At 37.3% G+C, this 25,258-nt stretch overlaps 2 protein-coding genes across 5 annotated transcripts; one reads left to right on the forward strand and one right to left on the reverse strand.

Moving 5' to 3' along the window:
* Positions 1 to 388: 388 nt before the first annotated feature.
* Positions 389 to 22,466, forward strand: LOC132301154 (uncharacterized). Of its 4 annotated transcripts, XM_059798451.1 has the most exons (13): positions 389 to 651; positions 1,209 to 1,391; positions 5,490 to 5,566; positions 8,507 to 8,582; positions 8,669 to 8,741; positions 8,870 to 8,921; positions 9,274 to 9,335; positions 14,065 to 14,128; positions 19,400 to 19,457; positions 19,556 to 19,642; positions 20,249 to 20,342; positions 21,838 to 21,942; positions 22,111 to 22,466. In XM_059798451.1, the coding sequence occupies exons 2-12, from the start codon at positions 1,348 to 1,350 to the stop codon at positions 21,928 to 21,930; spliced, it is 780 nt and encodes a 259-aa protein (XP_059654434.1). In that variant the 5' UTR covers positions 389 to 651; positions 1,209 to 1,347; the 3' UTR covers positions 21,931 to 21,942; positions 22,111 to 22,466. The 4 variants fall into 4 exon arrangements, with proteins under 4 accessions (XP_059654434.1, XP_059654421.1, XP_059654416.1 ...); XM_059798438.1 differs by lacking the exon at positions 1,209 to 1,391 and having other exon boundaries at positions 390 to 651; positions 22,034 to 22,466; XM_059798433.1 differs by lacking the exon at positions 1,209 to 1,391 and having other exon boundaries at positions 390 to 651.
* Positions 22,467 to 24,001: 1,535 nt separating this feature from the next.
* LOC132301183 (tetrapyrrole-binding protein, chloroplastic) lies at positions 24,002 to 25,244 on the reverse strand. The gene has a single exon (XM_059798462.1). It carries the CDS (start codon positions 25,124 to 25,126, stop codon positions 24,311 to 24,313), a length of 816 nt encoding a protein of 271 aa, XP_059654445.1. The 5' UTR covers positions 25,127 to 25,244; the 3' UTR covers positions 24,002 to 24,310.
* Between the last annotated feature and the right edge of the window lie 14 nt (positions 25,245 to 25,258).

A 25,258-nucleotide genomic window follows, 5' to 3' on the forward strand; every position in this document is an offset into this window, starting at 1 on the left:
CTATATTAAAAATATATATTTTTATTAACATTTAATATGCAACTTAGTATATTACACAAATAATATGAATTTAATTTGAAATGAATAATGTCTGTATAGTAACAATAGTGAAAACATTTCTGCTCTACAGTATCGAAAACATAAGAAACATCATTTTGATGTTTTCTCTTTTTTTCACAAAAATTGAAAATGTTTTCTGTTATAAAAAAATAAAAACATTTTATTGGAAGCTATTTTTGTTTTTGTTTTGTCTCTTTAGAAGTTGAAAACAAGAAACGTTTCTCGTTACTAAAACCAGCCATAAAATTTTAGATTATTTTTATTAATTCTTCATTTTTCCTTTCACAAATGTAAACAAAACATCCCCATTTTTCTTTCCTGTGTCTTTTTTATACCAATCCAAACGAAATGTTGAAAAAAGAAGCAGCACCAAGAAGACTAAGAAGAAAGAAATGGGAGTTTTGACTGCATTTTACCCGACCCGATTCTTCCCGACCATCATCAAAAGAGAAACCAAACGAGCCCTAGATTTTACGTCGCTTTTCGTTGTTGAAATCGAAAGGCGAAAATGCCCAAATCTCGTTTAAATCTCAGTCTAATATTAATTCGTCTGTTCATCCTTCAATTTTCATCCACTGCATCAGCAATCAGGTAAAATTTTCTCTTAACCCTCTGTTTGGATCCCGGAAAATAGTTGAAACTGTAAAGAAAATTCGTAATCACTCATCCTTTTGTTGTTTCCGTTTTTAAGAAAATTAATGAGCTCATCTCAGCTACATAATGAGTATTCCGATATTAAAAATTTTGGTTTCTCTTATGTTCCTGCATTTTCTTAGCAACCAAACAGTGTAATGATGCATTTCTTGTAAAGGAAATTCGTAATGAAGCATCCCTTGATTGTTTCGGTCTTTGAGAAAATTGAAGAGCTCATCTCAGCTACATAATGAATAACCCAAGATTAGACATTCTTGGTTTCTCTTATGTTCGTGCATTTTCTCAACAACCAAACAGTGTAATGATATTGTCAGAAGTAAAGAGAGAGAAATATATGATTGTATTGAAGTAGTGAAGATTGTATGTGCTATACACACACACACACACGAGAAGGCTTGGGGTAGGCGGGTGATGAACAACCGACATGGCAGGTGATGTGGCACTTTTGCTGGCACTGCTGCTAACTGTGTCTGACATGACAACTGTCGTGGCAGGTGACGCATTACTGCTAGCACCGCTATTGATGTGCCTTGGAGGCTGATTGGGCGGCTAAATAAGGCTTTTACTGATTATGGACTTGAGACTGAAGTTGGGATGCGGAAGCATAAGTTTGAAGGTTGATCGCCGCCGAGGATGGGGCTGATGGTGCCATCCCCTGTGGTGATTACGATAAACTGGTAGATTATTTACCAGATATCGAAAAGCTCTGATATCATGTTAGAAGTAAAGAAAGAGAAATATTATATTGTATTGAAGTAATGACGATTACATGTCCTATATATATATATATGAGAAGTTTTGGGGTATGTAAGTGATGAACAAGTAACCTATAGATACTAATATGGTAGGTGTAATTATATATGATAATTTGTAGTATGCAAGAAACCTAGGTGGTAGGTAAAATGGTAAACTTGTAATCTAACAGATATATTCTCGTCATTTCTTGAATAATTGTTGAATGCAAGTAGCTTCGTAGAAGTAATTTTATGCAAATTCTTGGCATTTTATGCTCAATTCTTGTAATAACCGTGTTAGAAATATTAGAGTTTTGGATATTAGTGAACTTTTTTAATCTTCTTTAAGTGTTGGCCCTGATTCTTATTGTTTAAGAAGTGCTTGAAAATAATTTGAAATTTATATAATTTTCTCTACTCTTTTGTTATTATAAATGTAGATTGAATTTCATAGTGATTCTCATAATTGGTGTGCAAATTTATCTTGCATTAAGCTCAAAACTGTAATAAAGTAAAAAAGTTTCAATTTTCTAAGTTATTCTTGTAATGAGTATACAATTCTCTGATTTTAGTTGTAATACGTTGCTTTATTCCTTAATTTCTTCCAATGATTACGAGAACAAAAATCTGGAGATTCTGGACAGCATTGGTCAAATTACTTTTGTCAGCATAAAATATTGTGATCAAATTATTTACTCTCTCTTCTCTAATCTAGTTGCATTCATTTGTTTGATAAAGTTATAAATTTTCTCAAATATAGATTATTGTAGAACATGGCTATGATGTGGCATTTATTATGTGATTTTCTGCAGTATTTTGATATATTATTTTCATCATTGTCCAATACGTAATTGTTCTCTTCTTACTTTCCTTTTTATATATTTATTTATTATTCCTTGTCTTGTGAAACATCAAAGATCTTATTTTTATCCACAATTATGGTGAAGCAACCCTTTCTCAAATGTGACATCCTTAGTAATTTGAGATTAGCATGTGTTCTGGCCACCTCAATGTTGAGAGCTCTTGTTTGGAAACTTTATTTGTGTGTATCAATTTCATAGATATTAAAAGAATATCTCTTTGTGTGAATAATGTCAAAGTTTGGGTTTGTGTCCAGTCTCCTCCTCCCAAAACCCTCAACTAACAAGTACGCTACTGTATAATGACCCTTTTGAACCTGTTAAAATAATTCCTAAAGGCTTGTTGCCTCACATATATACTTGACTACTTGTCAAACCAATTTCATTACTTGGAATTTACACTGCATTATATATATGTTCACTAAAAGAGAAGACGTTCCAACGTTTGAGGTGCATTGCTTACAGTTCATATGAGGATGTGTCAAAAATTTTTCTTCTTCTTTTCTTTTAGCCACACGTGATTTACCTCTACTTTTGCAGAAGAGGCAAGGATAGATAAAATTATGGTTAGGTTTATTTATTTATTGATAATGTATAATGTTTATGATTATTTTTGTATTTTCTTATTTTACCTTTTCTTTAGGGTTTGCCTTTTATCTTACCTATATAAAGGTGTAAAGTATTCAGCTTTTGATTATTGAATACCATTGTGGATTTATATTACTCTTCTATGTGTTCTTCTTTCCCCATTTCTTACATTCTCTTCCCCTCGGTATGTCTAGCCTATTCTTTCATCTATTTTCTCATCCCCTTCATATTTCTCCCTGCTTCTTCTGACCTTATCTGATCTTCTTATTTCTGATCTTGTTTCTTTCTGGTACCGTGTCAACTTGCTATCAAAGCTACAATGTCCTCGGTTTCATAATACTTTTGTTCTACATCAATTGGTTGGTCTTACATCATATCCATTATGGAATACTGGTAGGACTCCTTTGTAGGAGTATATTTACTCTTAAACTAACACTAAAACCAAAAAGGCTTCGAGTAAGTGAAAAGGATTTTTGCGCTATGATCTGTTGATATCCTTACAACACTTCAATGGCCTAAATTATCAAAAAAGAAAAAAAAAAAAACTGATGAAGTGAGGCTTAAGTGTGTCTTTGTTCAAATGGTGGAGAATCAATCATAGAGAAGTTCCTCTAGAAAGCCTAGAGGTTAAAGGTTAACCAAAACATTTGATACAAGTTGTGTTTGAGTGGTTTGTATTATCAGATGTGCCATTGAACTTATAAATTTCTTCCTAATATTAACCAAATAGAGGCCACAATCTTGCTTTTTCCTAATACCCCCCAAACCTAGAGTTCTGGATGAAGTGAAGGAAGAAATGCCAGTTTGAGGCACCCAAATATTATCTCCCATATGGAAGAAGCAATTTCTATTGTGACGAGTCACCTCAAAATACATAGACAAATGATTAATTGTATTATGTCCTCAAACATACCGGAAGAAGCGAAGTGATAGCTCTATTCGGTATTTTATATTTGAGTATGTCTCTTATATGAAGCTCCTTAGGGTCTATTACACAACAGAGTTTTGACAGAGGGAGGAACCTTATACATCCAAACCATCTTCGCAACATGGGAAAAAAGGAGAGTTGTGGGAACACAAGACTTACTAAGGGGGTTTCAAGTGGAGACATCAGTGGGTCAATGGACCACATCCTTCATAATGCAAAAATGAGACATATGCACAATTTTAAAATTAAAATATGTCAAAAGTGAAACAAATCTTATAATAACTTCCATGTCAATTAATTAGTGACTAAAATTGTCATTTAAAGAAAGTTGATACTGGGACTGGACATCCATACCCATGATTATAGTAGTCTGAGAACAAGTGAGAAGAAACGGGGCAGGAATACAGTAAAAAATTACAGTACTTACTGAAAAATATATAATGATATATCACTAAAGATAATTGGAGTGATTTTTCAACCTATTATAATTAAATATTTCATATGTTATTTAAATGTAAAACACGTTAACTAGTGATATTTTTATTTTTTTTCATGTGGACACTTCAAAATATACGAAGTTTGGCATGACGTGCGTATGTCTCAAATTTTTAGTATTGGTCATAAGTGCTTACTTTCAAATATGTACCAAAGATACGTCAGTGGTGAAAGAAGAAGAAACTTTCCTTCTTCAATAGAATGAAATTTATTAGATTGACCGTGTTTAACATGAATATATTGGATTGAATGAGATCCCTGTATGAGACATGCTATGTTAGATAGTTTGGGTTTTGCCCGGGGATATTGATGGAGAGGTAAAACATTGGTGCTTTTGTTGATTCAGTTTTGCCCTTACATCCAGTGAATGAGTTTTATAACTTATTTGTGAACCCGACTTTTAGACACCTACATATATTTAATATAACAAATTAACAAATCATGTGTAGCACTTTTCAATATTCATTGTCAAAAGTATTTGTGAAAATCTTTTCTTGGCCATGCAGAAAAGAGAGGAAATAAAACCTGAATTTTGTATTTCATTTTTGGAAAACTAAATCTGACTTTACCGAATAGTTTTAATATCTTAGTTCAATGGAGAATTTCATGTTCTCAAGTTCTCAATAATGTCGGGTTAAATAGTTGAAAGAACTATAATCCTTTAATGATGAAAGAACTATAATCCTTACTCTTCAAATATTTTGGCGATAAACATAGCTTTAATGATGGGAAGGCTTTGAAGGCAAAGAAAGATCAAATCTTGGAGGTGTTTGAGGTTGGTGTGGTTGCTGTATCATTCCAAAATTTCTTGTCATCCAAACTGTACATAATTTTTTTATAAGTAAAATTCCATTAAAAAGCACTAAAAAATACCTAATTGTACATAATGCATGAGCAGAGTGCTTATGAATTGTTAGTAATAGGTTCATGATGTGATATACTAAGCTTTCGAAATTTATTAAATCTTGTATATTGTAAGTTGTTTTTTATGATTTTCTACTCCTTATGAGACAATCATCATATATCCATATTCTACTCGTTATGCTTGTTAATTTCTTTTATATTGAGTGAAATTAAATTTATCAAAAACAATTCTTTTAAAGTTTTTCCCCTTTTCCTTTTTCTTTTTTGAAATTGTTATCCTAAGTTTGTTTTACTTTTTCATTATAGGAAGGATATCAGCCTCCAAGACAATCACATTTGCAGAACTACAGTTCAAGGAAGATACTTGCTCTCTGATGATAATGGTATGTCTTTTTCCTTTCTCAAGTCATGATTCAGTTGCTATTTGTCGTACTTCCTAATCTTTCCATTGTTTGAAAAGGAAAATGTACATTTTATGTACTATAATATCCAGGGGTTGGATCAGTTCTTCACCCACATCATATTTTTATATTGGCTGATACATGTTTTTGTTTTCTTAAAATTTATGTTGTTTTCCTAGTTAACCCATAATATGTTTTAAAACTACATTGGAGCTCCTTTTGTTAAAAAATATAATTGCAAAAAATGTTCTGCCATGTCATCAAAGTGTCCCTGATGTGTCCATGTTGTGTTCAACCAAAATATATAAATAAAACATCAAATTCCAGGACATTTATGTCAGACATGTGTCCGGCTGTGTCCCATGCATGCCGTCCGTCACGGCCCATCACCCCTTGAGGAGTGTCCATGCGTACTAGCTTAGAACTTCCATTTTTTTTTTTTTTTTTTTTTTTGTGAAAAAAAGAAGAAGGTTGAGTCTTATTCTTATGTGACTACTCTATTAATTAATTTTGTCTTTTGGAAGGTTCAGTTCTGGACTTCACATTTTCGATTCTTTACACCTAATTCCTACCATCTTTCTAAAGTTTAAATTCATCCTGTATATGTTCCACGCATAGTAGGAAAAGTTAGCCTTTGACAGTATTTTGCGGGAAGTGGCTTATAATGGGACGTGTTAGCATTAACAATGGGACATTCTCTTTTAAATATAAAACCTTATGCATTATTTGGAAGATTGACACGCCTTGGTGAGTGACTGCTATCATCTTAGTTGTAAATAATGAAATAGAAGTGAAGAGAGAAATGAAACAAGAAGAACACATATATTACGTGGTTCAGCCACTAGGGCCTACATTCACGGCACAAAGATCCCAAAGGGCTACATCACTTTTATAATACTCTCTCAATTCATTCCCAATAATAGGAAACAACATCAATTACAGAAAGATTTTCCTCTACTGATTCCTCCATTAAATCTTCAATACTCCCCCTTAAGTTGGAGCATGAATGCCCAACTTGCCATTGAGACGACGAGTAGTAACAAGTGTGAATGATGAAGAGAGAAGAGAGAAGAGAGAAGACGAAGAACAATGCTACCGAACACACTGACAACCCAAACAAGTCAACAAAAATTTGGCGGAGACACGGCAAAGGCGAAGAACATTCTCATCGAACAAACCGGCAGCCTAAACAAGTCACAAATAGCACCGAAAAACCTTAGCATCATTTCAGATGCTAAGGGAATACCCAAAAATAAGGGTCTGAACTTAGGAAGAGAAATTAGGTTCTGATACCAAGTTGTAAATAATGAAATAGAAGTGGAGAGAAATGAAACAAGAACACATATAATACGTGGTTCAACCACTATGACCTACATCCATGGCACAAAGAGCCCAAAGGGCTACATTACTTTTATAAAACTCTCTCAATTCATTCACAATACAATGGTGGAGGCTCCGTTATATAGGAGAAGAAATTATGAGAATGGAAAGAGATAGAAAATAGGAAACAAGGAGGATTTTTCTCCACTGATTCCTCTAGTAACACTAAATCTTCAATAATAGGAAATAACATCAATTATAGAAAGATTTTCCTCCACTGATTCCTCCATTAAATCTTCAATAGTCTTGATAGTGGTAGATCATCCTGGGTTGTTCGTTTGTGAGGTATTTTCACGATTGGGAGATTGAGGAAGTAGTTGGTTTTTTGGAGTTGCTGTATCATCAAGAGATTGCTAGTGGAGTCCCTGATTCTTTGGTATGGGTCCCCTCTTCTAGGGGTCATTTTGAGGTTCGCTCATACTTTAGATGTCTTAGGATTTCTCGAGGAGATGCGTTCCCATGGAAGACTATTTGACGTTCTAAGGCCCCCCTCAAGATGGCTTTCTTTGTTTGGACATCTATGTTGGGAAAGATATTGACCCAGGATAACCTTAAGAGGAGGAGACAAGTTGTGGTCAACTGTTGTTGTATGAGGAAACGGTAAATCATCATCTTTTACATTGCCCAGTGGCTCGGGATTGCTAGGCTTTGATGTTTGGTTTGTTTGGAGTTTAGTGGGTTATGCCCAGATCTACTAGAGGCTTGATTGAGGCCTGGAGAGGCTGTTTAGTGGGGGCTCATGTTCAGGGTTTCTGGAGGATTACGCCTTTGTGTGACCGGTGGTGTTTATGGCTTGAACGAAATAGGAGATACTTTGAAGGGAAGGAGACTTCTATTGGTGTGCTGAAATTCTCCATTATTAGCTCTATTTTGTGTTGGGTTCTTTGAGAGATTAGAGGCCCTATTTGGTCTTGCGTAGCTTTTGAGGGATGCGTTCCCCTTTTTGAATGCTTTTTTTTATTTATGCGATCTTACTTATCAAAAAAAAAATCTCTTGGCATTTATCAGTGAGAAAATACAACTCTAAATGTTTGAACTTCACTACATCAGGGTAAGAGTGAACAATGGGACATGAACCCCTGACTTCTGAGCTGAGAGCCTAGCCTGTTATGACCCGGACTACTAGGATGATGGAAAAGCCTAAAGGCTTTTGTAACAGTAAAGGTGGATTGTTGCCATCCCATTTAAATGACATTACTTAGGTACTCATGTCGAATAAGGTAATCAAATTGTGTGTTTCACTTTTTCAAGTGTAGCCTTTGTAAATTCGGAATTGATCAAGGTAGATCTCCGGTTTCCTTTAATAGCTCTTTTAGTATGGCTGTAGTTGGTAGCTGAGTCGATCTTGGAGGCCTTGGCCATCTGTTTTGATAGGTCTTCAATTTTGAGTTGCATCAAGTTTATTTTTTTTTATTTTTATTTTTATTTTTTTTTTGCATCTTAATGTATTTCAAATTTTCAGAATTGCAAATTACAAGGTTATGGTGCATTACCATTACTTGCTGTTACAGCATTTCTCATAACCAGTGTTTTAAAATGTAGGTCATGTATGCAATGCACTGTCGGTGGATCCAGAATCTCGCTGCTGCTCTGGAAAAGGGGAGCAATTCTCTTGTCAGTGAGTTATCTCTAATGGATTCATATAGGCTCATATTGAGCAAAAATATCGTACAGATTGACAACATGTTTTCTTCTTGCTTGCAGTGGTTGCAACCTTGTTTCACAATGCTGCAACTCATATGAATTTTGTGTTTCATGCTGCTTGAATCCAGAAAGGGTATTTCATTGAATTTTGTTTTCATCTATTTTTGACTTAGATCTATAAAAAAAAATCTATTTTTGACTTAGTTTTCTAAAGCCTGCAACATGGAACTTACCGCTTGCATCATGAAATTTGTTCTGTAGACACGAAAGGAACTAGCACTGAAGGTGAAGATAGCTAAGCCAGTAACTGCAGGTAAACTTTTATCTTTTGGTGGTTCGTATTTCCGTTCCTTACGAGTTACGACAACTTGAATTTTTTGAGTTGCTCAGCTATCACTTGATGGATACCGTCTAGGAGATCTTATGTATTAATCCAATCAGATTATTTCCCGTTTTCCCCAACTGGCCTAGCATATGAAAATTTAACAGTTTTGCAAGTGATGTGGATAAGTGGGATAATGACATTGATCCTGATTAACTTTTGACTAGGTGCTTTTGTCCCCTACTCACCTCCACATGTTTTTGGGGTTATAAAATTAGGAAAACATAGGTTTCCCTTTGGGGTATTCTTTCAATGACAAAAAATTATTATTATTTTTTGGTAGGGACCTATTCAAGTGTTTTTGATTTCTGTGCTGGGAGGTGTCGTCATAATTCCGAGAGTGTGGTATGTAATTATCCCTTGGCATTTGTTATTGGTTCTCTGTTACTGTGGTCATTTACATTATTCGACTTGAAGATTATGAAATGAAATTTGTAAGTTATGACTATTAATTTTGGTCCATGCTAATGCACCATGACAGGTATTTGGAATGGTCTTGTACATTAGGCATAATTTCTGATTTACAAATTTATTATATACTTTTCGGGCTTCACATGTAGATCAGTGCTTCAACCATTTTCCTAAATCTCATGTTTTCTTTTTATAACCAAGTGCCAAAAGTACTTCACTCTTTCAAAATATTCACAACCATTTTTCTAAGGAGGCTTTGTTACTACGGACCATCCCAAGAGAGCTTCCCTGTCCCTGACCAAGGAATAATTTTTTGAGTCTTCTCACTTTTTGCTATTGAAATATGGGCATCTTTAAGATCGATATAAATTAGTTAGGTATTGCTTAGATAGGACTCGATGATTGTGACTCTTACCTTCTGAATAAAAAATAAGCTCTTTTTTACCAACCTCGCCAAGCCTCAATCAAATTTATGAGGGATCTGGGCATAACCCACTGAACCCCAAACAAATTCAACAGTAAGACCCAATAATCCCAAGCTACGGGGCAATGCAGAAGAAGGTGATCAATCGTTTCCCTATCTCTCTTACACACGTAACACCAATTGGCCACTACCTGTCTTCTCCTTCTTAAGTTGTGCTGGGTAAAGATCTTCTCTAACACCGAAGTCCACGCAAAAAAAGCCACTTTGAGGGGGGCCTTGGATCTCCAAATAGCCTTCCATGGGAAAGACTCCCTATGGGCTTTTGTAATGCACCTGTAGAAAGACCGAACACCAAAACAACCCTGGGAAGAAGGAATCCACACCCATGTGTCAGAAACATCGCCCGTAAACTCCTGTCTTTACACCATTTCCAAAAGACCAATGGCATCCTTGATCTCCCAATCCTGAAAGTGTCTCAAGAAACGAATGTCCCAAACTGTTCTCCCACCATCAAGACAATAGCAGGCAGTCACAAAAGCTATGCCTGTCCACAGCAATCCTAACAAGCCTGGGAAAAGTGATGGCCAGAGAATGATCACCATACCAAACATCCTCCCAAAAGCGGATCCTCCTCCCATCCCCCACTCGAAATCTAATGTGTTTTGAGAATTCATCCCACCCTTTCTGGATGGACTTCCAAACCCCAACACCGTAAGAGATACTCACCTCCCTAGAACACCAACCACCTCTCTCCTCCCCAAATCTGCTCGCAACCACCCTTTTCCAAAGTCTATGCCTCTCCATTCCAAATCTCCACAACCACTTGCCCAAAAGGGCCTTATTAAAAGGTACCAGTCTTCTAATGCCCATACCACCAAAACGAATTGGACTGCAACCCTGATCCCTACGAACCAAATGAAACTTGAACTCATCCTCCCTCCCACCCCAAAGGAAATTATGTTGTAGCCTCTCAATCCTCTCACCCACTGAACAAGGAATCTGAAAAAGAGAGAGAAAATAGGTTGGAAGACTCGACAAAGTACTCTTCATCAAAGTGACTCTCCCACCTTTTGAGGGATACTGCATCTTCCACCCAGCCAGCCTCCACTCAAACCTTTCCACAACAGGGTCCTAACATCCCACTCGCCTCTACGGCCCCCCAAGCGGCAACCCTAAATAAGAAATAGGAAAAGAGCCAATGCTGCAACCTAGAATGTCAGCAAGAGTGGAGATCTCTGGAACCTCCCCAACGGGAACCAAGACACCTTTACCCACGTTCACCTTTAAGCCGCAAACGACTTGAAACCGTGTCAAAAGAGTCAAAAGACAACTCAAGTACCTCATCTGAGACTCATCCGCATCACAAAAAACGGAAGTGTCATCTGCAAACATCAAATGGGATATACCCACCTGACTAGAAACATCTTTGCCCATCTGAAGACCTCGCACGAAGCCCAAATCCACAACCCTTCTCATCAATTTGCTGAGGGCTTCTATCACAACTAGGAACAAAAAGGGAGAAAGTGGATCCCCCTGTGTCAAGCTCCTTGAACTACTAAAGAATCTCGTGGCTGAGAAGAGATACAAAACTCGACCCATCTCCTCCATCTCTCACCAAATCCCATCCTCTCCAATAAATAGAGAAGGAAGCTCCAACTAACATGATCGTAAGCCTTCTCAATGTCCAGTTTGCATAAAACGCCTGGGATCCCACTGCACAGTCTAGAATCCACATACTCACCTGCAATAAGAATAGAATCTAAAATTTTACGGTCCCCAACAAAAGCGTTCTGAGAATCTGAAATGACCCCATCCAAGACATCCCTCAACCTCAACGCAAGGACCTTGGCAATTAATTTTTAAATGCATCCCACCAAACTAATAGGCCTGAAGTCCTCCCCCCCCCCCCCCCCCCCCCCCCCCCTCTCAGGAATGAGCGCAATGAAAGTGGCATTCAAACTTTTCTCAAAATGGCCCTGAGAGTGGAAATCATGAAAAGTACCCATCACCTCTCCTCTAACCACCTCCCAACTCTGAAAAAGGAACCTCATAGTGAAACCATTGGTGCTTTGTCTCCATTAAAGCTCTTCAGCGCATTCAGCACTTCCCCTTCAGAAAAAGGCCTTTCCAAACCTACACATTCCGCACTAGAAATCGTATCGAACTGCAGACCCCCAAGCAAAGGTCTCCATCTACGAGTCTCTGTGAACAACTTCTGATAGAAAGAAGCAACCCCCTTACAGAACTCATCTTCCTTGCACATCTCTCCTTCCACACAAGAAATCTTCATTCTTTCTCATCCCATCTCAAAACCCTCAATGGCATTAGGATTTTGGAGATTCTGTTGTAGAAAATAACCAGTAGAGCACATGCACCGCTGTTTTGAACAAAAAGGGTGACAATGATATTCATGCCTCATTCTCTAGACACATCCCTTAGGTTTTCCATTCACTAAGACTTGTGAAGTTTATTGATCCTAAGCATCCCTGGAACAAAGGCCACCATTTGACTTCAAAGCCTTTCTTGGCCACAAAATTCTAGTCCACACAGCCATGGGCTTTTCCAAAGCCACTTTGAAAAGGATCCCTTATTAACTTTCTTACAATCTTCAACCACCTCGTTTGCCACTAAAATCGCTTCTAAAGTTTGCCTACCTCTATTGCGAGCCCATTGGAAGAGAGTTTGTCTCTTGGATAATGCTTCTTAATCTTCTTAAGAGCACCCTAGTTACAAAATTGTAAAAACTAGCAATAAAGCTAGTGGGCATAATCATTGATTCTTAGCTATTAAGACAACTAATAATTGCATTGGTGCTTCTATTAATAATGCTCTTGAGTGAATTTTTTTGGAACACTTCAAGAAATGTCTTCTTTTATAATCTTGGCATTGCCATTGTAAAGCCATTCGGATAGGGTGACGATGATATTCATGCCTCATTCTCTAGACACATCCCCTTAGGTTTTCCATTCACTAAGACTTGTGAAGTTTATTGATCCTAAGCATCCCTTAAACAAAGGCCACCATCTGACTGCAAAGCCTTTCTTGGCCACAAAATTCTAGTCCACACAGCCATGGGCTTTTCCAAAGCCACTTTGAAAAGGATCCGTTATTAACTTTCTTACAATCTTCAACCACCTTGTTTGCCACTAAAATCGCTTCTAAAATTTGCCTACCTCTACTGCGAGCCCATTGGAAGAGAGTTTGTCTCTTGGATAATGCTTCTTAATCTTCTTAAGAGCACCCTATTTATGAAATTGTAAAAACTAGCAATAAAGCTAGTGGGCATAATCATTGATTCTTAGCTATTAAGACAACTAATAACTGCATTGGTGCTTCTATTAATAATGCTCTTGAGTGAATTTTTTTGGAACACTTCAAGAAATGTCTTCTTTTATAATCTTGACATTGCCATTGTAAAGCCATTCGGTCCTGATGATTGATTTCTTGATATAACAATGGCCTCCTTAGTTCCTCCTCCTCAAATGGACTCATGTCATAGAGCAGTAGTGGCAGGGATGAGACTCCACTTGATGCCTTCAAGCTTAGGTCTCCTAGAGTCACTCCAATATGAAGCTCAGTAAAGAAACCCTAAGAATGTCGTTGCAAATGAGCTTTTGATCATCTAATAGAACACCCTGTTCCATTTCCAGAGATTTGATGAGATTCTAATTTTGTTTACCAATGGCAACACCTATGGAAAAGCTTGGTGTCTATGGCTTGAAAGAAATAAGAGATCCTTTGAAGGAAAGGAAAACAATTCTGGGTTGAAGTTCTCCATTCTTAGCACCCTTTTTTGTTGGGTGCTAGGGAGAAATTGTAAATCCGTGGATGAGCTTGTAGAGTTTTTGGATTTATTGAGGGTTTAGAGGTCTTATTTGGCCTTGTATTGCTTTTGTGGGACGCAATCCCCTTTTAAACACTTTTAATGAATTCTTACTTATCAAAAAAAAAAAAAAAAATTGTTGCCACTGTTCTCTGTCAATTTCCTGTAGTTTGATTCCAAAAATAAATGTCATTGGAGTTGATCAAATTCTAATGTTTGATGAAAATCACAAGGGAACATTGGGCCCAAGCATAATGCCTTGAATGGTATGTCTTGTTCTTGGATTTACTAGGGCAACTTATTCTCAACTCTGTGGAACACCCTAATGAAGTAGCAGTGTCAATTACAAAATTATATTTTATAATGTTTTTTTTAAAAGTTGTGGTACTATATCTGAAATGAGTTTGAATTTTCAGGTTCATGAAAATGCTTACCTTAGCGATTTCCATCACTGTTTTTCTCTGCCATCCAACTCGTCAGGTGAGACCTGAAGATCATTGTGGTATTCAAGACTTATGTTGACTAATTTGATTAAAATACGATCTATTTACCCAATAAAATTTTATTGGCCGACTATTCCTTTAGTTATTGGTGATCAAAGTATTTGTGGTTGCATTATTTTGTTTGTGCTGAATGAGGGACTAAAACATTTTGAAACTCTTGAGAGAATGAACATAACTCGAGTACTTTTGGCCATGATTTAATTATCACGTCACATTAAATTATGTTTCTATCATTCTCTTATTAAAATTGTTTCTACCATTTGTAAATTATTTTTCCTTGTGAATTCTTCCATTTTCTTTTTCTATGTTTGCTTAGATCTGTTTATACTTTATAATAGATAGTATTGATTTTCAATATTCTTTTTTAAAGACAATTTTTTTTTTTTTTTTGATGAGCAGATCTTGGACTTCTTTTTCTTAATTAGGTGCAGCATTAATTGGACTCACTTCATCAGGATGATATTTATAAAGTGCATACTTAAATTTTATAGCCCTATTTTTTTTGATAAGAAAAATGATTGGGTGCTCTCCGTTTGTTATAAATAGGAGACTCTCACGTGCATTGGATCAATAAACTTTTTAGTAGTTGCTATTTCATCCAAGTAGATGGGTCCACCTGTTGACACTAGTCATGCAGCTCAAGCCTCTACTTGTTTACACTCTAATGGTGCAATAAGTAATTTGACCTAACTGAGAATAATTCTGAATTCAGATTTCTTTTATCAATTTCATAATGGGCTCCCAATGCTGTGACGCTATTACTTTCCCTGCAACGTGCCTCAAGGCTTCCAAGAATGATTTATTTCCCATGGTTATTACTAAATATAAGAGTAAAACACATTTGTCATCGTGGGAACCTTTTTGAGACCAAGTTTACCTCAAAGTGTCTGAAAACCAATTTTGGTAAGCATGTAAAGCAACTTTCCTCCAACGTAGTGTTCAATAATCCAGTCTTTTCACAATTCATATCCTTCTAACTCATCAGACGAAAAAAAAAACCTTTCCATCTTTTGAGGTAAGTTTTGTGCGCTCAAGACTGGCATCCTCCATATTTCGAAATTAGTTTGCTTATATTTAAATAAACTGCTCCAATCTTTAGAATTCATTCTCAGGTTGGGTCTAGAATTTGGTTCAAGCATCTGATTTACTTGAGAGACAATAATAAAATGGGAATTGATTGGACCACCCAAAGTCAAAAGTGACTTAGGGCAATGTAACGACCCACTCCACCACATGGTATGATATTGTTTGCTTTGGGCCTGAGCTCGCACGGTTTTGCTCTTGGGCTTTACCCCAAAAGGCCTCATACCAATTGGAATGACACACCTACATATAAGTACTTCATCTTTCCTTTACCCAGGCGATGTGGGATTGTGCACTCGTAGCTCACCAGTGTGGTAGTCTGCCAGTGTCTCGTACCTGCCTATGGCACACTCGCCTACAAGGTCATCACAATCCACCCCCCTTGGAGGCCCGACGTCCCCGTCGGCACACTTCCGGCTGGGTCAGGCTCTGATATCATTTGTAACGACTCATTCCACCACATGTTATGATATTGTCCACTTTGGCCCTGAGCCCGCACAGTTTTGCTCTTGAGCTTTACTCTAAAAGGCCTCATACCAATTGGAGTGACACACCTACATATAAGCAGTTCATCTTTCCCTTACCCAGGTGATGTGGAATTGTGCACTCGTAACTCGCAAGTGTCTCGCACCTGCCCATGGCACACCCGCCCACAGGGTTATCACAATCCACCCCTCTTGGAGGCCTTACTTCCCCGTCGGCACACTTCCGGCTGGGTTAAGCTCTGATACCATTTGTAACGACCCACTCTACCACATGGTATGATATTGTCCGCTTTGATTCTGAGTCCGAACAGTTTTGCTCTTGGACTTTACCCCAAAAGGTCTTATACCAATTGGAGTGACACACCTACATATAAGCACTTCACATTTCCCTTACCTAAGCGATGTGAGATTGGGCACTCGTAGCTCGCTAGTGTGGTAGCCTGCCAGTGTCTCGCACCCGCCTACAGGGTCAGCACAAACAAAAATATCATTATACACGCCAGAAGTTAAAATTGAGTAACACACGGTGCATGATTCTGATGGGGGTTGGGATGGAATTCAGTGCCCTACGGTTGCGCAACACCAAAAGTTAAAAAATACGTAGAGAACCACCTCTCTAATGCATAAACTTCAACTAGAAAGATTACCGCCTTCTGAGACGCATAAAAAAGCGACCACACAGTCACCACACAAATCCTAGAAAGCAATAAAGTAGACCATACCAGAATCGTGAACGACGAAGAAAAAGCTACTGTTACAAACCTTGCAAACACAAAAAAAAAAAAAAAAAAAATTAAAAAAAACACCAATCTAGACTGCAATAGATGAAAAACAGTTGGATCCGCGGTATGTGTGGATGTGATTAACACTACTTCCTTGCAAACAAATCCCATCTTGGAATCTCTTCAAAACCCTTCACACCCTTAGGGTTTCAATTACACACCTAGAGAGCTTTACAAACCATGCTGTGATACCATGTTGACTTTAAGACATAATCAAATCAAAAGTAAGCGATAAAGAAGAAGAATAAAAAGAGAAGAAAGTGGATAAGAGAAAAAGGGAGAAATAATGAAAGAATACTTTCATCGTTCTACCACATTCTATTTATAATAACAAGTTTTAGAAATTACACATAAGCCCCAACATTATATAAGTAATAACAAATAAGCCATTGACAACATCTTCCTCACTGCAATAGCACCATGTACAATCACATCTCTGATGAAGTGAAACCTAACATCAATGTGCTTGGTCCTCTCATGGAACATCTGATTTTTAATCAGGTGTATGGCACTCTGGCTGTCGCAAAACATAGTTAAATTATCTTGCTATAAGCCCAAATCACCAACCAAGCCTCTCAGCCATGCATCTTCCTTTACTACCTCTGTAGCTGCCATGTACTCAGCCTCAGTAGTCGACAATGCAACTACAGGCTGTAAAGTCGCCTTCCAACTGATCACACTCCCACAAAGAATGAAGACATACCCTGTCAAGGACCTCCTTCTATCAAGATCTCCAGCACAATCCGAATCAATATATCCAGTAACACTCCCACACGTATCGTTGCCTCTGTCATAGACTAATCCAACATCTACGGTGCCTCACAAGTGTCGTAATATCCACTTCACATCCTGCCAATGGGCCTTCACAAGTCTATCCATATATCTGCTCACTACACTAACTGCATCTGAAATGTCTGGCCTAGTGCACACCGTAGCATACATAAAGCTACCAAGTGCACTAGCATAAGGAACACGAGACATGTGCTCCACCTCCTCCTCAGTCTGTCGCGACAATCGTGCTGAAAGACTAAAGTGGGCAGCCAATGGAGTATTCATAGGCTTTGATGTCTGCATACCGAAGCGTTCCAGCACCTTATCAATGTATTTCTTCTGTCACAAATACAATCTGCCCGCTCCTCTGTCCCTGTGAATTTCCATACCCAATATCATCTTTGCAGCACCAAGATCTCACATCTCAAATTCTCCACTAAGCTGAGTCTTCAACATGTTGATTTCAGACATGTTCTTGCAAGCTATCAACATGTCATCAAGATACGACAAGTACAAATACGAACCATCTGATTTCTGTGATACACACAACTGTCAAACTTACTCCTACAGTAGCCATTCCCAACCATAAAGGTGTCAAATCGCTTATACCACTGTCTAGGAGACTGCTTTAGCCCATACAAGGACTTCTTCAGTAGGCAAACATGATCTTTCTTTCCCAAAATCTCAAACTCCTCAGGCTGATGCATATAAATCTGCTCTTCCAACTCAACCACAATTAGGGTAGTTGATCTGTTGAAGGAATGGTATTCATTAAGTTAATATATTATTTAGTTCGACCACAATTAGGCTAGTTGATCTGGTGAAGGAATGGTAGTCATTAAGGTAAGAAATAATTTAGTTCGACCACAATTAGGCTAGTTGATCGGTTGAAGGAATGGTATTCATTAAGATAATAAATTATTTAGTTTGACCACAATTAGACTAGCTGATCGGTTAAAGGAATGGTATTCATTAAGGTAATATATTATTTAGTTTGGCCACAATTAGGGTAGCTGATTTGTTAAAGGAATGGTATTCATTAAGGTAATATATTATTTAGTTCAACCACAATTAGGCGAGCTCATTTGTTGGAGGAATTACATTCATTTAGTTCCACCACAATTAGGCGCTCAAAGCGCGCCTGGCGCTCTACTCGCCTGGGTCTATCCTAGGCGCGGCTGCTGTGCCTTGAGGCACCTCACGCCTCAGGTGCGCCTTTGACAACCATGCTATGGAGGATGCAGTGTCATATAAGATGGGGGCAAACTCTGCATAGATTGTGATGGTTATTCCTTCTAAGCTGTGATGATTGCTGGTGACCCAGATCAGATGTCCGAGGACTGGAATGAGCATGGCTAGACCTGGTGGTATATGTTAATTTTTCCATTGCCAAGGTCATTTCAGGTATGAGCTAAAGTGACCCAGATCAGATACCAAACTGATGTACAACATGTAGGCCTGCTTCGATACCAAAATGGACGTGGAATGAGACAGGATAATAATAATAAGAGAGAAGAGTAATAGGAGAAAGAAGTCAATGCAATCAATCTCAATAATGTTCAATAATCATCAAAAAGTTCCTTCTCAATGTATCAACCCACATATATATGAGTATCAAAATTGAATCCTAATAAATTTTACTGCTAAAAATAAAATGCTAAATTACTAAAATATCCTCAAATTAAACATTACTAAAATAATAATAGTAACAGTTAATGAAGATCAACCTTAATATCCTAGCCCCTTCTCCAAACGTGGAGGCGGAACATGTGCACTTCAAGCTCTCAGACCACGTCAGTTCTCCATCAACCTTCAACTTGATTTATAACATTCCTTACCAATGTATTCATATATCTTCTTTGCTAGGACCAAAACCATCTCACATGCACCTTGTCCAAAAAATATAGGTGCCACACCGTATTAGCTTGTTCAGCATGAGAGGAATATATCAGACCACACCGGCAACCAGGATGTCATTTCAAATAGCATACTTAATTCGTGTACAATATTTTTGTTTCCTAATGTTCCCTTTGCATAGTTATTACAAAGAAATTGTTTCTAATTGGATATATTCTTCTGCTGCAAAAGGATCTTAAATTTGTATATTTTGAATTTTTAATACAACAGGGGCTACTGATACACTCTTGGAAGCAAGACTAACTGGTGTTAATGTTATTATTGGAAGGTGAGCTGTGTCTGGTGACTGCACCCGTTTTGTGATTATATATGTTTAGTTCCAACTGAATTTTAGTTATTTTATGTTTTGCGTCACATGGGAGACAGGCAAGGGGAATCATGCAACTCTGTGTGCAAGTCAAGAGGGCAATCATGTGTACTAAGCAAACTCTTAGTCCTTAATCAATGCGAGATGTAAGCCCTATATTTCATGCATTAAATTTTCCCCGCTAACTTTTATTTCATTATTATTCTCAAGATTTATAGCTGCATCTACTGCTGATTTGTTTGTTTAGTTGATGTTTTATGCATGTTTGGTATATTATTTGCTTGGTGTCCTGGAGTATGATACACATTATCAAGTTGAGTAGGTAGGATTCTTATGCTGTGTTTACGCTGTAAACTAGATAGTTTTCATTATCTTCTTTTAAGATTGAACTAAATATATGGTGGCTATCATTTTCAAATTTTGGGTGTATTGACTTGCATGGTTGCTTCCTCTGGGAACTATGGCCTCAGGATGCCTATATATTTATTTATTATTGGAATGGGGGGCAGCGGGTACTGGGTGTCCCCCCACCCCTGGGAGATGTGGCGGGGATGGAATTGGGATGAATTGGGGCAACAGGATGTTGGTCCTGTTTGTCTGATTCATAAATGAACGATCATGAAGATTGAAGACATGTAATGTAGCTCACATTTAATATTTTTTAAACATTATTGTCTATGCTTTCATCTGGACTGATATTTTCATGGTTTGTTTTGTTAACTTTTTGTTAATATAAGTTTTTCTATGAATAGTATGCAGAAATTTTTTAGCTGCAAGGGAGCATGTTTGGCAAGCATGGGCGCAGACCAACCTGCCGAAGTTGTTGATGATGCTCCAAGATATCTGGTACACTTGCTCTTTTGCATTAAGTAATGAATGCACTTCAATAATTATGTCATGCACTCATGGTAACAATTCATGGAAAAGACTATTTAGCAACTTCTAAGCAAAATATGGAGTATCGTTAAGATTTAATATGTTCATTTCATTTTTTTTTTTTTTTTTTGGAGAAAGTTGATGTTTGTCATGCCAGGAAATCATTAGCTAGGATGCAACAATTAATGGTATCAACTAAGCTAACACATATTAATCCAATATATATTAGATTAAACAACTGCTTCCATTAAAACACAAGTCTTCGATTCAATAGTTGAAAAATGAATATATACCTTTATGGTAGTTCTGGAAGGATGGTTACTAAAAGGATGAAAATTTTATTCCGCAAGAACGAGTAACTTGAAATAAAAACAGATTTTAATTTTAGTTTTGTACTTTTTCAATTCTTTGCATAATTTTTCACTATCAGAGACCAAACCCATTTTTTCATTACCACATATGTTAAGGTTTCCAATTGCAGGAAAAATATAAACTTTTGAAAAGTAATCGAATAAACTTCTGCCTTTTCCAGAAAGTTAAAACAAAAACTTTTGAATAAATTTCGTTTTCAATACAGCTCATGAGGGACTCCTATTGATTTGTGTTTTAAAATGTGGGTTACAGACAATATCTAGTGTTGGACTCAAATATCTAGTGTTTTAAACTTTTGAATGCTTGTTTAGTTGATGAATTTACTTTTTTATATTTAATATTGCTTTTTAGAATATATTGATATGACTTATGAGATATTGATGTTTTTATGATAGTTTAAATTTTCAATTGTGCACCTAACTTCACTAAGGCGCGCACCTAGGCTCCAAATGACCTTTAGCGCCTTGGGCTTTTAATAACACTGGATTTACCACTCCAAGTCGACATTTTTCTATTAATATTGAAAAATTTCAGTGAATTGTTGGAACATGGACAATACCATGCTAATTGTAATACGTAAGGAAATAATTTTGATCTTGAACATTTCTTATAAGAATCTTAGATCATAAGCATAATTTTTACATTCTGCTTTGGTAGTGGAAAAATTTAGATCCTGTAAAGCCTAATTGGAGAACCCACTTTACTAATGTGCTTGCAGTATAATAATGGGTGCTTGTTTGATTATAACCTAATTCACACTCACTCAAAATGATGGAAAATAGATTCGCTTCTCCCTCTTTTAAGATTCAATGATATATATAGATGGTATATTCTGGAAATAACGCGGACATATTGCTAATTGGGGATAAATACTTGACAAAAGTGACACTGTATATACAACCTCTGTTTCATGAATGGGAGGTATAAGCATAATTAATAATTATATGATACAATGTAGCTGATTCATTCATGTTATATATTTGTGTAAAGCTTTTAAAAAGATTTTCATGAACGTTTGAGACAAATGAAAAGAAATACATCGTTGGTTCATGAGTTCAGTCCTGACCTTGATTGATTTCCTTCTTTTTTTCAGAATCCAGGAGCATGCTTGTACACACAAACACAATCAATGCTTTCTTGTGATGGCTTGCATCAGCATACAAGGAGGCTTTGTCCATGTGCATAGTGAGTTTAGTTAGTAAGTTCACTTTCTTTATATGCTTTTCAAAATCAGTTTTGCAAGATGGAAGTAGCATTATCAACCATAAAATTCATTACATCATGCGCACATGGGAATGGATGCATGTATGCATGCTCATGCTGCCTTACCAGTGCACAATTAATGACCCTTGTTTTAAACATACAGGGGATGGAATTCTATCAACCTCGCTTTCTTCTCAAATGAAAATTGTTTGAAATGAAGGAAATCCCCTATTCATGAGATTCATGTCTTAAGATTATTGTGCAATAGTTGTTTAATGGAGAAGAAAATATCACATGGATCCATGTTTGTATCTATATTGTAGAAACTTGTGACATCTAATAAAAAAAATTTCTTACAAGACAGTCTGCACGACTGCAAGATACCGTGTGATTATTATATAGGATTAGAAAATGTGGGAATGATCTCTCTCTCTCTCTCTCAGTTGAATCAAGGGACAGATATTTTGGAAAATTATTTGGAAGGCTTGTTTGACCTAATCTTTGCTGGTCTTGTATGCATATTTGGTTGGTTCACTTTCCTCTGCAATAGTTTCAAACAAAATACCTGCCACAAGTGGGTTGCTCAAGCGGTTGAATACTTTATGAGCTCGAATAGAAGCTCAAGTTTGCATTATTTATTTCATGAGCAATTTCAAGTGAGCTTATTACTGGCAGTTTCGATTCAAGTTTTGAGTTTGAAACTTGGTTTGTTCATTGAGTTGATATCTAACGAAGCTCAATAAACTAATGAGCTTTAAGTTATTTATTTTTTCTTTTCCCTAGTCCTGGCAAAGCCTTCACTTTGGGAGGTAGAATTTGATTCGAGTTTAGTTGGTTTATCTCAGGAATTGATCACAAGTCAAACTTGAGTAGCTTGATTCCCCTTGGGATCTCGGATCGATTGACAAGGATTTGTTTGAGTTCGTTCACAGTTTTGGTGTTTTGAGTTGATTTACAATTTGGTTTTTTGAATTATTTGAGAGTTTGGTCAAGTTGCTGGTCTCAAGCACATAAATTAATTGGTTAATAGTTGAGCATGGACCAGCCTGGTGTTCTCTAGGTTTGCTTTCAGATATCCCACAGATCATTTCATTGACTGGGATGATGATCTAGTGATTTGTAAATTTGCCTTATTTTGGGGGTAATTAAGCCACTCATGGGAAGAAAGATTTTATTTTATTTTTTTAATTTTAATTTTAATTTTTTTGTGGCCCAAAGTTCAAAGGGCTCAGACACACCTGACCCTACCAAAGCCCGAACACTCAACCTCCCCTTTGGTGAGAACTTATACCATCTAGGCTAGTGCCTGTTGGTATGGGGAGATGGTATGGGGGGAGAGATGTTTCGTTGCTCCTTTCCTGCTTTCCTTATATTTTGGGTTGGAAATTGGAAGTGATGTGTTGGGCTCGGAAGGAAGGGATTTACTCCTTTCCTTTCCCTTGTTTTATTACCTCTACCAAATGAAAGAGGATTCTCCAAAACATTTCATTATCTCCTAGGGCTCTAGAAATTGTGTTTCCAAGGAAGCATAAATCCTCTAGGTGAATGAATTTTACTATTTTCTCCTGTCTCTCTCTCTCCTTGCCCCTCTTCAGTCTTCTTCTGAGGACATGCTGAGTCAGTGTTTTTTAAATTCCTCTATTTTGCTTTTCAAGATGTAAATGTGATTCAATGAATGTATTTATGTTGTGTTTGGAAACACTAAATTCAAAAAATGTAGTTTAAATTTTGAATCCAAATCCAAAGCAGTGAAGCACCAATCGGATGCAACCAAACACAACATAAGGGTTGTCATATATTTTCAAAATCATTCATTTTTATGATGAAGAGAAATTATTATTATTATTATTTTCATAACAAGAATATTAAGAATTAATTGTTAGAGAGGAGAACACGATAAATAACTCAGTCACTCGCAGAGAGTTATACTTCCTCTCTTACATTGGTCGAGTAGCCAAAAACTAGTCAAACAAACAATTTACGTAAACGTAGAGTGAATGAAAGTGACTATTGATTATAAAAAATATATATATCGCTTTTTCACAGACTCCATATTCAACATCACAAACGCACAAGTTACATTAATAAACAAAAAAAAATACAAAAGGGCTGGTTTTTGTTTGCAACCATACTAATACATACAACGTGTCAAGCGACACAACCTTGTACTAGTGTCCATATATCATCAATTTAAAATTAAAAAAGATGCTCCCACTTGTAAAACAAACAAAAACAAGAAAAACAAAAGAAAGTTCAAAGGGAAAGTGAAAAGCATATTATTACAAAAACAGTAACCATTTTCATTGCATATATAAATATATATAAGTAAATATAAAAATACAAGTGCCCATTGTTTCTTGAGATTAAAAGCTGTAATCTGTTTTGAACACTTTCTTGTTCACTCCCCTCAAACCCTTCAACCCTCCATTATCAGCAATTCCTTTCTCTTCTTCAATTCCATTCCCTCCCTCCTCTTCTTCTTCTTCTTCTTGGGTGGAGTGAAAAGCAGGGTGGCTTAGAATGCAGTTGAGAAGCTGTGTACCTCTGAGAGCATTCGTCAATGGCAAGTGACCCTCTGGTGTGTCATCAGTGAGCTCCCAAGTGAACTCAGTTGGGAAAGACCTGTAATTATATTGCTCAATCTCAGTGTCAAGCCTCTTCATCCACCCAACCTTGAGGAAGAACTTGGTGAAGTCTCTGTTCACTTTCTTCCATATCTTCTTTTGGACACTGTACCCAAACTTGTTGCTGCTGTGTTGCTTCCAGAGCTCATCTATGGCCCTCAGGTCTTGTTCCGGGATGAATTGGGCCTCCGAGAAGAACACGTAGCCGCGCTTCTGGGCGGCTTCGCCGGCGAGGACGATGAGGAGGCGGCGGGTTTCTTCGTCGGCCTCCCGGTAGTTTTTGGAGGAGAGGTGTTGTTTGAGGAGGTCAAAGGAGATGGTTTGGGAGGTGGAGGGTGTTGTTGTGAGGGAGGAGGTGGCGGTGGTGGTGGAGAGGGAGAGAGAGAAAGGGGTGGAGGAGAGAGTGTGGGAGAGGGAAGTGGGGTTGGTTGTGTTGGTGGTTGGCTTGAGGAAGAGGGTGGAGGGAGGAGGGGTGTCTATGGAGTGGCGCCTCCGGAAAGAGTGGTGGTTGTCCTGGTGGTAGATGGAGTTGAGAGAGTACTGGCTGGTGGCCATTCTCTCACAAGAGGGAGAGATGGAGGGAAATTGGGAGGGAATCGAGTGAGGGAGAGGAAAGTGTTGAGGAAATGTGATTGCTCTGATATGGGGGGTTTGGGAGATAAGGAATGAGTGAAGAGTTAAATTAGG

This window comes from Cornus florida, unplaced genomic scaffold (genome assembly GCF_030987335.1).
Source record: "Cornus florida cultivar Cherokee Brave unplaced genomic scaffold, ASM3098733v1 CherokeeBrave_3.0.0_Hap2_Chr01, whole genome shotgun sequence".
NCBI lineage: Eukaryota > Viridiplantae > Streptophyta > Magnoliopsida > Cornales > Cornaceae > Cornus > Cornus florida.

Bases quoted from the DNA above. Each gene is read 5' to 3' on its own strand.
- LOC132301183 (XM_059798462.1), bottom strand. From the start codon at position 25,126: ATGGCCACCAGCCAGTACTCTCTCAACTCCATCTACCACCAGGACAAC.
- LOC132301154 (XM_059798438.1), top strand. From the start codon at position 569: ATGCCCAAATCTCGTTTAAATCTCAGTCTAATATTAATTCGTCTGTTC. The intron at 652-5,489 runs GTAAAATTTTCT...TTTTCATTATAG, and splicing joins TCCACTGCATCAGCAATCAG to GAAGGATATCAGCCTCCAAG. The intron at 8,742-8,869 runs GTATTTCATTGA...TTTGTTCTGTAG, and splicing joins GCTGCTTGAATCCAGAAAGG to ACACGAAAGGAACTAGCACT.